The 18,124-nt window shown below is 41.0% G+C and overlaps 1 protein-coding gene across 6 annotated transcripts in view; it reads left to right on the top strand.

Moving 5' to 3' along the window:
* The first annotated feature begins 318 nt into the window (after nt 1-318).
* The window catches only part of TARBP1 (TAR (HIV-1) RNA binding protein 1), a 66,016-nt gene continuing 48,210 nt past the window's right edge, over nt 319-18,124 (top strand). For 3 of the 6 annotated variants that reach the window (XR_003109016.3, XR_003109014.3, XR_003109015.3), the window contains exons 1-9: nt 320-1,419; nt 3,393-3,490; nt 5,891-5,960; nt 8,084-8,232; nt 9,278-9,330; nt 11,235-11,332; nt 14,264-14,399; nt 15,023-15,119; nt 17,697-17,786. Coding sequence is in view for 3 of the 6 variants with exons in the window: in XM_025284524.3 (XP_025140309.3) it covers nt 477-1,419; nt 3,393-3,490; nt 5,891-5,960; nt 8,084-8,232; nt 9,278-9,330; nt 11,235-11,332; nt 14,264-14,399; nt 15,023-15,119; nt 17,697-17,786 (1,734 nt within the window). In the remaining 3 variants the exon portion in view is untranslated. Of the gene's footprint in view, nt 1,420-3,392; nt 3,491-5,890; nt 5,961-8,083; nt 8,233-9,277; nt 9,331-11,234; nt 11,333-14,263; nt 14,400-15,022; nt 15,120-17,696; nt 17,787-18,124 lie in introns of all 6 variants that reach the window. The other 3 variants (XM_025284524.3, XM_025284523.3, XM_025284520.3) reach the window with 3 other exon arrangements.

Raw genomic sequence — 18,124 nt, 5'->3', positions numbered from 1 at the left:
CTACAGTACTTTGCACGGCTCCTGAATTATTCTTGCTTTCAGTATTTATTTTTTTATGCAGCTGTCGGGAGCCCACTGCAGACCCACTGTATCAATGTCTTTGTGGGTGGTGCCAGGCTGCTCCTTTTTAAAAACAACCTAGGTGATGGTGAGCGCACCTTCCAAAAGTTCCTCTGGCCCATTCTCATGGCACTCTAAAATGATTTAGAGCCCCTGGACAGGCCAATCTCCAATTAAGAATCGATGGAGTTGGTGTAGATACTACATTAACGTTTGACGAGAGAGCCTCTTTTCTTCTTTTAAAAGCTACCCACGCCATTCTAGTAGGACCTGCCCAAAGCGCCGCGACCTAGACCAGGGCGGGGTTGCAAGCCCCCTACCTGCGGGCGGGTGCTCGGGGCAGCCGCGCACGCGCACGCACTCGCGTACGCCGGCGCCTTCCTTTGGGCGCCCGGGGTCGGCGGCGCGCGGGGCAAATGGAGTGGGTGCTGGCGGATGTGCTGCTCTCGCAGAGCCGGGACCCCCGGGTCCTGCTTGGGGCGCTGTGCCGTGGAGAGGCATCTGCCGAGCGCGTGGAGACCCTGTGTTTTCTTCTGCAGCGACTGGAGGATGAGGAAGCGCGCGGCGGCGGCGGCGGCGGCGCGGGCGCGCTCCCGGAGGCGGCGCGCGAGGTCGCCGCCGGGTATCTGGTACCGTTGCTGCGGTGCCTGCGCGGGTGCCCAGCGGGCGGCGCGGATGACCCCGGTCCCGCGGCCCGCCAGCGCCGGCGCGTCCTGAGGGCGGCAGGCGCTGCCCTGCGCTCGTGCGCCCGCCTGGCCGGGGGCCCGCAGCTGGCGGCCGCGTTGGCCGAGGAGGCGCTGTGCGACCTGCTCAACGCAGGGCCCGCGCCCGGCCTCGAAGGGGCCGCCGAGGCGGCCGTGGAGGTGCTGGCGGCCGTGGGGCCCTGCCTGCGGCCTCGCGAGGACGCGCCCCTGCTGGAGCGAGTGGCGCGGGCCGCTCTCGCGCTGGCGCTGGGTGGGGACAAGGCGGGGCAGTCCCCGGACGCTGCGGCGCTGGTTGCCGGGCGGCTGCTGCCGGCTCTGGGCCGGTGCGGCGGGGCGGCGCTGCGGGCTGTGTGGGGCGGGCTGGTTGCGCCCGGGGTGTCTGAGGGGCCGGGCCGCGTCGGGTCGCAGCTGCTGATTCTGAGCGCCCTCGCCGAGAAGCTACTGCCAGAGCCCGGCGCAGACAGCGTGCCTGCCGCGCGCGAGGCGGGCCTGGACGCCCGGCGCTGCTGGCGTTTCTGGGGCACGGTGCAGGCCGGGCTGGCCTGGTCTGAGGACGCCCTGACGCGTAAGCGGGCGCGCTACCTGCTGCAGCGGGCTGTGGAGGTGTCGGCGGAACTGGGGACCGACTGCGCGTGCGCCCCCGGCGAAGGACCCGGTACTTGCCTCTTTGCTCCCTGGCCCATCCCTACTTGACTTTCTGCGAGGCCGGCCTTTCTGCTTCCGGGGCCGTCTCCGCGATTCGTACAGAATTTGGTTATTCTCGTGGTCCCCACAGAGCCTGAAAAACCTTGGGAACGTCATCTCGAGGGTGTTCTCTAAACTGTAGCAAATCACTGCAGCACTGTTAGAAGAGTCCCCATTTAGGATAAATTCTCTGACCCAGAGCGGGTGGAATACTGCATTCGTGGAATAATTTAGAAACTAGTCCAGCAGGATATTAACAGACCAAAATTGCACTATATTGTGGGCTCGTTCAAATAGAAAAGAAGGGATAGCACCCATCAAATTGAAAGGAAAAGTATTTACATGTACTGACCTTCGAATTGAGCCTTGAGGATTAGAATTTTGTCACGGGAAACCCATCACAATCCTTCGGTAGTTCTCTTAGGAGGATTTATTAATATTAGTTAAGTATATGGGCCTTAAGTCGACCTTTGGCGGAGGGTATTTTTGCAATTGATTTAATAGAATGAGGTATTAATTAATTTTACATTTTGAGCCTGTGCATCCTACCAGTTTTTTACAGGATAAAAGTGGACAAAATAGCAAGGCCTTCCTTTAGTTTGGTTTGTTACTATTGATCAGTTTGTTCACTGAAATGTGTGAAAATACACTTCAGTCATTTAAATTTATTTTGATCTATCGAAGTCCAAAATGAATTGATTGAGTCAAAACTGCCTCAATGGATGAAAAATTTCTATCCTTTCAACTGCGACTGCCTACTTATTTATTTATACTAGTAAAAGAGTTTTGTTCCGCTGAAGATGTGAGTAGATTATATTTTTATACACGTTTAAAACATCAGATAGATATTTTAATAGCCCGCAAGTTGATGATCATCCAGTGAGAGCTGTCGCTGGAAAACATTTTTTTAAATTACCAAAGTTAAGCACTCATTTATTTTAAAGCGTCAATCATTCTGCAGTTTTAAAGATAAGCAATAGTCTTATGCTTGCCTCCCATCTATATTTCCTTTATTTCAAAGAGCAGCCACTTTTACCTCTTAGCTGATTATTTTGGTGTCTATCCCTATATCTTGACATAATCTAGTAATATCATAAAACCCATTATCTTACTTGCAATTTTGATTAAATGTGAGTTCAACAAAATTATGACTGCAAGTACTGTTCACCAGTGATCTATGTAGTAATCTATGATTTATTTTTTCCTTCCTGCAAGTTTTCCCTGTATTTGTCATTTATGTTTGGTTGCCTCCATACTTACCACTAATTCAGCCCCAGATTCTTAGTCGTTTAAATCTTTCCTGTACTAGTGAGATCATCAGTCATTATAAATTTTCCTGAAGAAGTCTCTAGAAGAGACTTTTAGAAAAGAGACTGTAGAAGAGACTTTAGAAAAGTCCCATTACAAGCTCAGCCTTGTGAACACCACTGACATTCTTAGATCTGCCTTCACTTTCACCTTCACCTGATCCTGTGTTGAAGCTCTTTTGCTGGAGTTCTTACCTTCAAGACCTTGAGTATCTGATAATTTAATCAAATGATCCTTTCTGTCTTTTCTGTGAATTCCACCTGACACTTTTTTAGTTTCTATCTCCTGGAAATCCCCATTTGTTTGTGCCTGTTCACCTTTTCCATTAGATCCGTTAATAACATACTAATCACAGGTATATGTAGGTTCTATTTTTGGACCATCTTTGAGTCTGGTTTTGTTTTCTGTTTTCTCTCTTGGCAATGAGATTACTTTTTTTCAGTAGCAACTGAATGATTTATGCCTTAGAGATAGGTACTCTGTTAGATTGTTGGGTTGAGTCACTCTGGCTGAGCTGGCTTTGGATTTTGTTATTGCTGTAGTTGGCGGATTGTTGTCTCCTTATGTTTAGAAACGTACAATTTTCTATTTAGGAACTAAATCTAGAAACTGATTTTCTTTTTTAAACCATATCAGGCCCAAGTCTGTTTTGGTGGTCTGAGAAGAAAAAAGATGAGCTTCTAAAGTTTTGGGAAAACTATATTTTAATTATGGAAACTCTTGAAGGAAATCAGGTAAGTGTTTACATATTTTATCAAATCATATATGGGTGCAGTTTCTTTTTTTCCCCCAAACATTTGTAGAACTAATACAGAAAGGTCAGCTTGGATATACCATAATGGAATACAAGCATACTTTGTTTTCCAGCATGAGTGAGTGAGTGAGTGAAGTCGCTCAGTTGTGTCCAACTCTCTACGACCCTATGAGCTATAGCCTGCCAGGCTCCTCTGTCCATGGGATTTTTCAGGCAAGAATACTGGAGTGGGTTGCCATTTCCTTCTCCAGGGGATCTTGCAGACCCAGGGATCCAACTCAGATCTCCCACATTGCAGGCAGACTCTTTACCATCTGAGCTACCAGGGAATCCCGTTTTCTTTTCCAGCATAGATGAAATTAAAGGTTAAATGTAAACTCAGGAAGGAGGAGAGTGAAAGAGCCGGGTTAAAACTAAATATTTAAAAGAAAAAAACTAAGATCATGGCATCTGGCCCCATTGCTTCATGGCAAATAGAAAGGGAAAAGGTGGAAGCAGTGACAGATTTCCTCCTCTTATGCTCTAAAATCACTACGGATGGTGACTGCAGCCATGAAATCAGAAGATACTTGCTTCTCGGCGGGAAAGCTATGACAAACCTAGACAGTGTGTTGAAAGGCAGAGATATCACTCTGCCAATATATGTCTCTATAGTCAAGGCTATGGTCTTCCCAGTGGTCACGTACGGTTGTAAGAGCTGGACCATAAAGAAGGCAAAGAGTCAAAGAATTGATGCCTTCAAACTGTGGTGTTGGAGAAGACTCCTGAGTCCCTTGGACAGCAAGGAGATCAAACCAGTCAATCTTAAGGGAAATCAACCCTGAATACTCATTCAAAGGACTGACACTGAAACTGAAGCTCCAACTTTTTGCTCACCTGATGTGAATAGCTGACTCTCATGTAAAGTCCCTGATGCCTGGAAAGATTGAAGGCAGGAGAAAAAGGCGTCAAGAGGATTAGATGGCTGGATGACATCACTGATGCAATGGACATGAACTTGGGCAAACTTGGAAAGATGGGAAGGGACAGGGAGGCCTGGCGTGCTGCAGTCCATGGGGTCGCAAAGAAGTGGACACAACTGGGGGACTGAACAACAACACAATGTAAACGCAGGAAATTAAAGAATACTTCGGTTGACTTAATTTATCATTCAAAGGATTTGGTCTTATTTGATCTTCCCTTGACATTTACTTCTAAAGTGTTTGTTAGGTTTTAGTTTCTCTATGTTATAAATAATCTCCAAAGAAATACACAGTGAGGAAAATGTTACTTAAAGTCTGAGGTCAGTTGTTATTAAGTAATAGTGACCCTTTGATTTTGTAGGCTTGCTTTCTTTTCTTCCTTTAAGCTCTTACATCTTTGCATTCTTTGGTTCTGAGAATAGAAACCTGAAAAATCATTTTCAGTTGACTTTGAATTAATCTTCTTAGGAACATGGAATTTTTAAGTTAGGAGGACTCTCTTTAGAGATTAACATTTCGATTGACATTCATTAGAATCATCCTGGGTGCCTTATTAAAGTATCAGTTGCTGTATCTGGTCTGCAGAGTTTCTGATTCATTAGGTCTGTGGTATGGCCTGAGAATTCAAATATTTTACATATTCCCAGGAGACATATATGCTGCTGTTGTAGGGACCACCCTTGGAGACCTGTTATAGGAGTTCCCAGTATGTAAGCTGCAGATCGCTGTGGGACCAGCCATCATGGAGTCACTGTGAGGTGTCAGTCCAGATGCACTGACTGTTGACTAAAATAAAGAAGTACTCATATGTGCTAAATGTATGTAGGTGTGGGGATGAGGACTAAACGAAAAACATTTCTAAATTTATACAAACTATGGTTTTCCTTAATCAGTGCATCCATAACACCCTCACTGTTTAGAAACTCTTAAGTTAGTTGCCTTTAGTTTCTAGGATATGTACATTAGACGCTGGTATCTGCAAGAGTCTAAGAAAAAAGAGCATTGAACCCTGAGCTGGCTCTACGTCTAAATGTGTGGCCTTGAACAACCTGAGTGACTAGAGAAAGCATTTCAGTATTTTTTCATCTTTGTAATATTGGTGTTATCAGCCCTGCCTGCTTCCCAGGACAGTTAAGGATTACATGACATAATTTATGATACTCTATAAATGTAATGTTACTGTAATTATGTTCTAGGTTATATTTATTAGCTTTGCCATACTCAGTCTTGAATTTGTATGATTTAAAAACTGGAAAAATCAGGCACCTTCTGCACATTTTTTTACATGGGTGTGGTGGGTCAGGGAGGGTGGAGGTTGTGGGGGGAGGAACAGAAGAGTGACTTACATAAATATATAATAATACTTTGGTTTTTAAAGCTGAATTTTCATTTCCTATGGCTTTTTGTTTTGTTTTCAGATACATGTTATAAAGCCAGTTTTACCAAAGCTAAACAGTCTGTTTGAATATGCAGTATCAGAGGAAAATGGTAATGGTTGCTTTTATTTTGATTTTTTATGATGCATCATTTACCCCCTTATTTTATAACTAATTCTTGTTCTTTGTGGAGAATGTTATATGAATATATAAATTCGCTGCTACCGGGAGACAGCTGCTAATATTCCAGATACATACCTTGTGGATTGATTGTTCATAATGTTTTTTTCTGACTCAGCAGTATATCCAGGTGCACTTACCTATGTCCTTAAATAGTCTTTGAGAATTTAATTTTAAATGGCTGCAGAGTTTTCTATAATTTAGAGGCATGGTAATTTTATAAACTTATGATTATGGAAAATTTCAAACATTTACAGAAGGAGAAGAGTTTGTATGATGAACCCTATCACCTAGCTTCTGCAGTGATCAGTTCCTGTCTTACATTGCATGTGGCCTCACTTGCTCACTCTCATCAAATGATTTTGAAGCATATTCCTAGACAGCATATCATTTCACCTGTAATTATCTCAGTATATATCCTTAAAAGATAAGGACTCTTTGGTAATGTTTTATGTATGGTGTATTATTCATTTTTTAATAAGCGTTGTTTGGTATTATATATTCTAACTGCTTTCCAGCTTTGTTCTCTTAATATATCTGTTTCATTGTTAAAGTTGCTTTCTTAGCATTTCAGCCATTGTTCTGTAGGTTAGACCTCTGGGGAAGGGAAAATTCTAAGATACTATTTTAAATATAGTTTTTAAGTCTTTAATCAGTACTATATTATGAGGGCTTTTTAGGAGAAATAAAATGAAAATGGGGCTTCCTAAAATTATCTTACGAAATTAAGTTTAGATAAATGAGACAGCTAAATGCAGGCTGTTTTGTATTCGTATGAATGATGAAATGCTGCATTAGCGTGTTTACACATGAGAGTTAACCTAGGTAAATGGGTTTCAGTGCCTGCTTTAGATAATTACAACTTTAATAGTGTGACCCCTTAGGAATTGAGCTTTATTCAGCTGATTGCTATGGTTGTTTTCTGATACACTGGAATTTTTCACAGACCATAAGAATCTATAGTCCCACCTGGGGCTAGAATTTAATTAAATCCTGTTGTGACTTCACTTATGCATTTACTGTTAAAATGATTCTCTTATTACCACATTTTGCCCACAGCTCTCAGCAAAACAAATCAAATAGCAGTGACAGATTTTGAAAAATTACCACTGCCAAAGAATTGAACAAGCATCTTGATGTAAATAACACACAGAAAGGGACTGATGTATTTATAGAATGCCATGAGTTTAAAGTGCTGAATTTTTTTTCCTAAAAATATTAAGGATATTTGAAAAGAGTTAAAGTATCTCTAAGGTACATACTTATTTCATTTTTTGTTTATCACTCATTCATGTATTTACTTAATAGATGCATACTTAGTGTCCAGTACATACTGAGCACTGGGGTGAAGTGGTGAGACAGAAGAACGATTTTTCACTTGATTTTTGGTCTGTTTTCCAGAAAAAAATGGTTTTGATTATAAAGTTCTAGAGAGACGACAAAAAAAATGACAGGAATGAAATACTAGTAAGGCCATACCTTGGTGAGGCAAGCCAGCCAAGGCCTGCCTTAGGACTGACTCAGAGTGGAGCAGACAGCTCTGGGTGCAGAAGCCCTGAGGTGGGAGTGGCTCCATGGGGTAGAGCACCGGACTAGTGAGGCACAGCTTAGTGGTGCTGGAGGGGTGGCCTGAGGTTGGAGTGGTTGTCAGGGGCAGTTTCATGCCTGGTTTGGATTTTATTCTGAGTTTTGAGAAGCCACTCAAGGGTTTTAAACAGAGGAGGGACAGTTTCAGATGAAAAATGGATTGAAGTCAGGTGAGAGAATTGGTTGAAATCACCCCAAACCTAAAGTTCCAACCTGTGTGTGTGGAATCATATTTAATTTTGTACACTGTAGTCACCCTCACATTCGCTTGCAGTCTTTCTAAATGAAACTGAAAATGGAAAATTGAATACTGAAGTGATTTTAGTTATTCAGTAGTTAAACACCTTTGAACGTGATTGTGGTAATGAAGTTAATGTGTTTGTGTGTGTGTTTATTTATGAATATATAGTCTATGTGGAGCCATGTAATGTGAGAATCAAAGTCAACTTTGGGTGTTTATTTTCACAGGATGCTGGCTCTTTCACCCATCCTGGCATCTGTGCATTTATAAAAGAATGTTTGAAAGTGAAAATAAAATCCTGACTAAAGAAGGCGTTACCCATTTTTTGGAACTGTATGAAACAAGGATTCTTCCATTTTCACCAGAAATTTCTGAGGTAATGGCACCCTCTCCCTTCCCTTGTTCCCTCTGTCAGAAGATAAGAGGCGAAGGCATTTGTTGTATCTTACGTGATCTTCAAAAGTACATACTGGGGCTTGAAAATCGCAAATAACACTTCAGAGATTCGCTGAAAACAAACCCTGTATCTCTAAACTAGGCTGTCATACTTGGGCTTTGTCGACAGGCTGCCTGCATCATTACCATGATGAAAAGTAGTCCTTTGTTATCCGTGTTCTGAACACAAGTCAGCAGCGTGAACCCTGGACTAGAATTGTGTTAGTGATACTCTCTCCATGGTTCTGAAGCACTGAGTTATTGCTCTTTGTCTAGTGATGCTGCTCCTCTGGTTCTGAGTCAGTGAATTACTCTCTGCTGTACTGAGCAGGGGTTGCCGTTTGAGCTATGTTATTAGAATGTGTGCTTCCACTTGTCAGAAATCACACAGAGTGATGACCCTGTGAGAATTACAGCTGTGATTTTAAGTCCTGTTATGATGACGTGAGTTGGATGATCATAGACTTAGGAATAGTAATTTACCTCTCATTTAGAGGTAACCTAAACGTCCCTAATTATCCACGTACATGTACAGTGTTTTAGTATGCATCCTTTTCCTACATTCTCCTAGCCTTCTTGCACTTCCTGAAAGCATGCTTTTGTCTACTAATGTTTTCGAAGATATGCTTTTCCCCATTTATCGTCGAGGTATAGGGGCTTAAATTTCCTCTTGGGTATCTTTCTGTTTTTCACTAGTCACTACCTTTATTTTCTACCATGTGTCCCTTCTTTGGATTCCTTTCTTCCTTCTCAGCACAGCATGTGCTGTCTTAGTATTCCATACATTTTTATCAGGTTGGAAAGTTTGGTTTGATACCTGGGATTAAGGTATCCTCCAAGGCTATCATAAATCAGCCTGCAGCATAAGAGATTGCTTATAACAGCTCTTCAGTAGCCCTGCATAGGATGTACAGTTAGGGCAAGTTGACTTTTCAAAAGTACAGTTACAGCTTAACGTCAGATTTTTTTTTTTCCTTTTTTTTTAGTTTATCATTGGACCATTAATGGATGCACTTTCAGAGAGCTCTCTATACAGCAGGTAAACATGCATTTTATTTAGCAGCAATGCAGTAATATGTATTTGATTATAAATTTAACTTGATTATGAAATATGACCAGATTGTTAAAAATGCATTCGGTGGATAAATATACGTTGCCTCATAGACATTCAGCTTTTTCTTACCATGTTGTCCCTTCTGGGTTTGTGATTCTTCTTGTCCTTCTAGTAGTTGTATCTGGTGTTTCTCTTTTTCTTTTCTTTCCTACTCTGAACCCATCCTTTCTTGGGTTTTGGGGAAGGACGCCTCACATAGGGACTTTTTTCCCTTACTCCTGACTTCTGCCCTCTTGGAATTTATGGTGGCTTTGGCTAACCAACACTTGACACTTTTTTTTCCTTCTTTTAACTTTCAGTTTTGACTTATAGAAAAGTTGTGAGAATAATATGGAGAATTCTGACTTACCTTTTATCCACATTCCCTAAATGATAGTGTTTTACCACATTTGTTTAATTGGCATCTTTATGTATGTATGTGTGTCTTTGCATCTCTGTGTATATCTGTTTCTTAGGTCTGTCTGTTGAGCAGACTCACCCATCTATATTTCAGTATCTGTCCTTCCATCCATATTAAAAACCATCCGTTCACACCAGTATACCCATGTCTAGTCCACTACCACAAGGTTCGTTCTAACTTTTCGCTTTCCGTATCAGATGGTGGAGGCCATTCTCTACTCTACTACATGTTGCTCATTTAATACCTTTACGCTTCATCAAGCTTGATACTGAGAAGAGTGTCAGCATTGTGCCTTTCCTCATTTTTTGAGCTTTATCTGTACTCTTGAATTGTATCTTCAAAAATTTCCCTTGCTTTTGAAATTATGTTGTATTAATATTTCTAATTCTGATAACTAAGTTTATACTTGCTAGTCTTTTGTTTGATATATCTCTAATAGAGCAAGCCACCCTGGTGGCTGGCTCAGTGGTAAAGGATCTGCCTGCAGTGCAGGAGACCCGGGTTCAATCCCTGGGTTGGGAAGATCTGGAGAAGGAAGTGGCAACCCACTCCAGTATTCTTGCCTGGGAAAAACCATGGACAGAGAAACCTGGAGGGCTTCAGTCCATGGGGTCACAAAAGAGTTGGACACGACTCAGTAACTAACACTTTCACTTTTGCTTTTCTGATAGAAAGTACTCTGACAGTCAACTTCTTTAAAAATTTTAAATCAACCTGTGCTAAGTTCCATTAATATTCAGTCCTATTTACTATCAAAAAAGCATATCAGTGCTTGATTTGTCAATTACTTTTATTTTTCAAATAACTCACTACTACTGAATAGCTTTCTGAAGCAGACAGCTGGAGAGCAGTAAAACCAACTTGGTGGTTTCTAAGAGTTGACAAACACATTTATTATGAAATGCCTTCAGTTTGCTCCCACACTAGTGTGTTCAGTTAACAGATAATGTTCCTGGCAGAAGCAAAATAAACAAAAATTAAAGTGTCTTTAGTAGATGTTAGCAATCAAATGCTTCTGCAAAAGTGGTTTATTACTAACATATGTCTTTTACTTAATACTTAAAGGTATTAAATCATTGGAGTATGTGTTAGAAATAAAAAAATATAATTTTAAATGACCATTTCTAGACTTTTCTTAAAATGATACTATTTGGCAAGATTGATGCATATGTATCAGATAAAGTGTCATAAAAAGGAGATCTATGCCTGCTTAGTATAACCCATTACTAACTCACATCAGTTTTTCAGTAATATCCTGATGTTTTTGTAATCGGAGGGATTCTTAAGATTTTACTGAAAAATAAAATGCAGGTTCAGAAGAAGATGGTTTTATTGTTGAAAGACATTTGAGCCATATTGCACTTAGTTTCAGTATGCTTAACTGTCAGTGGATTTTATATATTTGTTTTTTAACCCCCTTTGTCTATAGGTCCCCAGGCCAGCTGATAGGAAGTGTTTCTCCATTGGGACTGAAATTACAGAAGTTTTTAGTCACTTATATTTCTTTTCTTCCAGAAGAAATAAAGAGTATGTATCAGTAAAGAATTTCTTTTTAACTTACTCGCTTAAATTTAAAAAAATTTTTTAGAATGTTGATTATAAGCACCATCCTTCTAGGAGAGTCCTGCTGTTGTTGCTGTTAAGTCGCTTCAGTCGTGTCTGACTCTGTGCGACCCCACAGATGGCAGCCCACCAGGCTCCTCTGCCCCTGGGACTCTCCAGGCAAGAATACTGGAGTGGATTGCCATTTCCTTCTGCAGTGCATGAAAGTGAAAAGTGAAAGTAAAGTCGCTCAGTCGTGCCCGACTCTTAGCGACCCCATGGACTGCAGCCTACCAGGCTCCTCCGTCCATGGGATTTTCCAGGCAAGAATACTGGAGTGGGGTGCCATTGCCTTCTCTGAGGAGAGTCCTAGGATTGTTATAATCAGTATTGTCAAACTAGTTCCTTTTTTTCAGGATAATGCAAATTTTGTCAGAATTATACAATGTGTCCATTGAAATTGAGTGCACACTTTCACCTTTGTATATAGCAGGGTACCAGTATTGGAATCTGTAGCATGGAAGCGATTATGGAATATATACTGCAGTTTGCCATTCTTTCTAAGTATCTCTATTCAGTTTCAAAAATTAGCAAAATAAGTCAAAGAAAGAAGGAACCTGGGCTTAGGAAAAAGTTATAAACAGAATATCCATTGTGTCAAAATTGTTGCTTTATACATACTGACTTAGAAAGACTAAAAAAGAAGAAAAACTTTTTATAAGACCTTGTATCTTAGAAATGTCCCACTTCTTCGGATTAGAGATGTGTGTTTCTTTCTGATGAGCTCCCTCTGTTGGTAAGCAAAGCATGGAAGATTTCCCCTACTAAGCCTTTTCTTCATTCTAGGCTTTGTGATGTAGAAAGTGACCCTCGCTATGAAATATATATATTTTTTCCTTTTGTATTAATATTTAATCTGCATATAGGATGAACAGTGACCAATGGTAATATGTATTCAAAAGTCAGGAAAGAAAGGGAAAAGATGGCCATCTGTATATCGCAACCTTAGATTTATAGAAATTTGATTGTTTTGGTTACTTTTAAAAAAATTAGAGTGGAGAAGGTAACTGCCAGAACCATTCTTTAGTTTGCTAGAGTTTGGAAGTTTATAGCCTGGGGATTAATTTTCTGACCACATGGGCACGTCCTGTGTGTAAATCACAGTGTGAGTGAGATGGTGGTGGTCAGCACCCCGCAGAGTCTGAGAGCCTGGTGTTTGTGGTTGTACCAGACGCATGACAGATGCTTGTTAATGTGGTGAGTGAGTGAGAAATAGAAGCTTGACAGTTGCCATCTTCCTTGTGTCGTGAGAGAGGCGTTAGGCAAAAGATGGGAACTTAAATAGTCCAGCAAGAATGAGGGCAAGTAAACTGTCTACTTATAGGTTTTACTTTGTAATTTTTTTCTGTCAGTGATTCCCAGTGAATATATTAAGCATACCTGGCTTTGGGCTAGGCATTTTGGGAAATACAAAATACATGTCATATCCTTTCAGGATTGTCCAAGGATTTCTTAAAAGATTTCTACAATGATAATCTGAGGAAACAGACATCTTCATTGACTATGTGACTTAAAGACCCTAAAGACATCACATATTAGCAGAGAAAGTGGGATAGAGCATCATCCTTGTATATCTCAAAATAGTTAAACTAATTATAGTGTAGGTAAGAAATAACCTATGAGAAAGAGCTAATATTACTGTTTGCAGATTCCAGAGGCCAGATACCAATGGTATTTTTCTTTAACATCTCCAACAAAAGAATGGTTTCCAAAAAATATATGTATTTTTTTTTTACCTTAACTTAAAAAAAAATACACACACACACACACACACACATATATAAAACTGCTTGGTATCAGAGTATGTACAGTATACTAGAATACTCATCTTACTAAAAGGGAATGAATTTGAAATAACATTGATTTTTTTTCATCAGCTTTATTGAGATATAATTCACACACCATAAAATTTACCCTTTTAAATTGTTCAGTTAAGTGGTTTTTAGTATATTCACAAATTTGTACAGCCATCACCACTAATTTCAGAATATTTTCATTATCCCTAAAAGAAACTCCATGCCCATAAGTAATCATCTCATTTTCCATCTCCCCCAGCTTCTGTCAGACACTAGTTTATTTTTTGTCTCTATAGATTTGCTTATTCTAAACATTTCATATAAAAAGAATCATATAATGGTCTTTTATTTTATGTCTGGTTTCTTTTTGCTTGAAAGTGAAAGTGAAGTCGCTCACTCGTGTCCAGCTCTTTGCGACCCCATGGACTGTAGCCTACCAGGCTCCTCCATCCATGGGATTCTCCAGGCAACGGTACTGGAGTGGGTTGCCATTTCCTTCTCCAGGGGATCTTCCCAACCCAGGGATCAAACCCGGCTCTCCCACATTCCAGGCAGACGCTTTAACCTCTTATAATATGTATCATTCCTTTTTGTAGCTGAATAATAATGTAATAATAATATTATAGATAATTCACACTCTATCCATTCATCAGTAGATATTTGGATTGTTTCTGCTTTTACTAATATGTATTACTCCTGTGGCTATTCGTATACAAGTTTTTATATGAATATAATCTTTCACTTCTCTTAATTATATACCTAGGGGTGGAATTATTGGGTAATATGGTAACTCCGTTTTTAATTTTTAGAGGAGCTACTAAACTCTTTTCCACACTGACTGCACCATTTTACATTCTCACCGGGAATGTCTGAGACTTCAGTGCCTCCACATCCTGTTAGCACTTGTTATCACCTGTCCTTTGGATTAGAGCCATCCTAGTGGGTGTGACGTTGCATCTCATCATGGTTTTAATGCATTTCCCTGTGTAGTGTCTGATGATTTGAGCATCTTCTCATGTGCCTCTTAGCAACAATGATGTCTTAAAACTTTTTCTTTCAGGTAGTTTCCTGTTAAAATTTATTCAGAAGATGACAAGCAGACATTGGTGTGCTGTTCCCATTTTGTTTCTATCCAAGGCTTTGGCAAACGTCCCAAGATGTAAAGCCTTGGGTATGGAAGGACTTCTTGCCCTCAGGTAATTTTCTCTTGTGTATATTCATGTGTGGTTATTTGTCATAACTTTCCTTAGTAAATTAAGTGTTCTGTGCTGCTTTAATCCATGGTGAGTGGTTTTAGTTAATATTGGCATCCTGATTTTTCACTCTTAATTTTATAGAAGCAAAAAGCAAATTAAAAAAATCTATTCATGGGGATTTCCCTGATGGTCCAATGGTTAAGACTCCACACTTACACTGCAAAGGGGCACAGGTTCAGTCCCTAGGTGGAGAACTAAGATCCCACATGCTGTTGAACTTAACTTTGTTTTATGAATTACTAATTTAAATGTTAATAAATGCCATAATATATACTGTTGGATTTTGACCACTTTAAAACTAAGGCCAGTGTTTTTATTAAATATCAGTATTGATTACCAATTATTTCCAAAATGTGCTTTGAAAGTGTCTTGTTAAAGATTCTTTTTCATATTAGAATTGCACTCTACTAGAGGCCTTACTTATTTAATAGCTTTGCAGCTCTCCTGACAGTGACTTTCTGCGTTAGAAAGTGTAGATATTATAAATCCAGTTGTCAGTAACTGCAGATGATCACGGTATTCTCTGAGCCCATGGGCGTGCGTGTGTTTTTCTCCACCGCCAGGGACGTTCTGCAGTGTACCATGATGACCCATCAGATCCTGCTGAGAGGGGCAGCACAGTGCTATCTCCTCCAGACCGCCATGAATCTGGTAGACGCGGTAAGCTGGTCTTTCTTACTCACCTTGACTTCAGTTCGCGAGTCTTTCTCAGTGAGCGGGAGTTCGTTACAGAGCTTACACAGCAGGCCTGTGCTGCTGCCCTTAGAAGCCCTGTTCATAAGCTTGGCCCTTGGCTGGCACCTGGAACCTGGATTTCAGGAGGGCTCCCACCATCCCGGTACCGTGCCTGCAGGGCTCATGAAAACAGTGTGATCTTCACTGAACAACTGCTTTCCTTCTGGGGTTCTGAAGTTGTAGGTGCCGTGCGCAGGGCGTCTGTGTGACCAGCGCCCCAGTGAAAAGGCTGGGCACTGGTTCTCTAAGGAGCCCTTCTGGTAGGTATTTTACCTGTTGGTAGGGAAGCTTGCCACCATACTGGGGGACTATTCTTGGAATCTTTCACCTGGTTTCCTCTGTATTTTTCCTGCACATCTTCCAGGAACTTGACATTCAAAGAACATCCTTATTGTTTTTTTCACAGAGCTCCAGTAACACACTATTATTGAGAACAGGGGTCAGCAGACTTTTTTGTGAAGGGCTGGACTGATATATTTTAGGTTTTTTGAGTCATACAGTTTCTATTCAGTTCAGTTCAGTTCAGTCGCTCAGTCGTGTCCGACTCTTTGCGACCCCATGAACCACAGCACGCCAGGCCTCCCTGTCCATCACCAACTTCTGGAGTCCACCCAAACCCATGTCCATCGAGTCAGTGATGCCATCCAACCATCTCATCCTCTGTCGTCCCCTTCTCCTCCTGCCCTCAATCTTTCACAGCATCAGGGTCTTTACAAATGAGTAAGCTTTTCACATCAGGTGGCCAAAGTATTGGAGTTTCAGCCTCAACATCAGTCCTTCCAGTGAACACCCAGGACTGATCTCCTTTAGGATGGACTGGTTGGATCTCCTCGCAATCCAAGGGACTCTCAAGAGTCTTCTCCAACACCACAGTTCAAAAGCATCAATTCTTCGGCGCTCAGCTTTCTTTATAGTCCAACTCTCACATCCATACATGACCACTGGAAAAACCATGGCCTTGACTAGATGGACCTTTGTTGGCAAAGTAATGTCTCTGCTTTTGAATATGCTGTCTAGGTTGGTCATAACTCTCTTTCCAAGGAGTAAGCATCTTTTAATTTCATGGCTGTAGTCGCCATCTGCAGTGATTTTGGAGCCCAGAAAAATAAAGTCAGCCACTGTTTCCACTGTTTTCCCATCTATCTGCCATGAAGTGATGAGGCCACATGCCTTGATCTTAGTTTTCTGAATGTTGAGCTTTAAGCCAACTTTTTCACTCTCCTCCTTCACTTTCATCAAGAGGCTCTTTAGTTCCTCTTCACTTCTGCCATAAGGGTGGTGTCATCTGCATATCTGAGGTTATTGATATTTCTCCCGGCAGTCTTGATTCCAGCTTGTGCTTCCTTCAGCCCAGCATTTCTCATGATGTACTCTGCATAAAAGTTAAATAAGCAGGGTGACAATACACAGGTTTGACGTACTCCTTTTCCTATTTGGAAGCAGTCTGTTGTTCCATGTCCAGTTCTAACTGTTGCTTCCTGACCTGCATACAGGTTTCTCAAGAGGCAGGTCAAGTGGTCTGGTATTCCCATCTCTTTCAGAATTTTCCAGTTTATTGTGATCCACACAGTCAAAGGCTTTGCTGTAGTCAATAAAGCAGAAATAGATGTTTTTCTGGAACTGTCTTGCATTTTTGATGATCCAGTGGATATTGGCAGTTTGATCTCTATTACAGCTACTCAAAAGCAACCATAGACCATTTACAAATAAGGGGGCATGGCTATGTTCTAGTAAAACTTTACTCACAAAACAGGCTGTGAGTGACTTTGCCAACCCCAGATTTAGAGCTGCTGCTGCTGCTGCTAAGTTGCTTCAGTCGTGTCCAACTCTGTGCGACCCCATAGACGGCAGCCCACCAGGCTCCCCTATCCCTGGGATTCTCCAGGCAAGAATGGAGTGGAGTTGCCATTTCCTTTTCCAATGCAAAAAAGTGAAAAGTCAAAGTGAAGTCGCTCAGTCATATCTGACTCTTAGCGACCCCATGGACTGCAGCCTACCAGGCTCCTCCATCCATGGGATTTTCCAGGCAAGAGTACTGGAGTGGGGTGCCATTGCCTTCTCCTAGACTTAGAGCAGGGTGTCTTAATTGGAGATGTGTAACCTTAAGGGAATAAAAAGATTTGGGTGGTTTTCTGAAGGCTGAGGGTAGTTTTTGTGGGTTTGAAAAACAAAGATTCACTTTTGATGTAAATAATAAGTAATTCTTATAGGATGTTTCTGGTTTTTGCTTTTAGATTATACCACTTTATCTCAGAGATAGTAATCTCGATTTTAAGGAAAATAGATTTATAAAGTAATCTTTCATTTTATATAACGGTTAGCTGTTTATAATCAAACTCTTCATTTTGAAAGTTGAATATTTCCTTTTTAAAAATATAGCTCTTGATTTAACTAATAGTATTCTACTTTAAATAATATGCTAGATTGGTTTTACAGTGATGTTCATTCAGTTAAACATTTTTCAATGAGTAATTTTTTAAAACTGCCCTGCCCTGCCCACAGGAGAAAGTGTCACTCTCTGACATCTCAACTTTTCTCATGTCAGTGAGACAAGAGGAGTCATTAGGACGAGGAACTTCACTGTGGATGGAGGTGAGACTGAAAATAATGATAAGGTCTTTGAAGACTTTGTGAAAAATGGTTTCTGGTTGAATTCACTACTGGCCTTTCTTGTTATCTGTCAACAGAGGTTTTTAAAAAAAGTTTATTTGCTTTGAGTGGACCTAACCAATAATGCTGTTAGAATTCCTGTGGAGAAGTGGGAGACAGAAAGTGAAATAGAGATGGAACTTTTCTAGAGAAGATAGTGTTAGTGGGCAGATCTCGATTCCAGATGCGAGTACTGAAAGTCCTGATGAGAGTACTGATGACGTTAGACTCAAGAACAGTGACACAAATATCTACTCGGGTTCCCGGCCCTGACATTTCGG

Source organism: Bubalus bubalis, chromosome 4 (genome assembly GCF_019923935.1).
Source record: "Bubalus bubalis isolate 160015118507 breed Murrah chromosome 4, NDDB_SH_1, whole genome shotgun sequence".
In the NCBI taxonomy this organism is placed as follows: domain Eukaryota; kingdom Metazoa; phylum Chordata; class Mammalia; order Artiodactyla; family Bovidae; genus Bubalus; species Bubalus bubalis.
The sequence above is the reverse complement of the archived record's forward strand: the minus strand, read 5'-3'. Positions and strand labels throughout refer to the sequence as shown.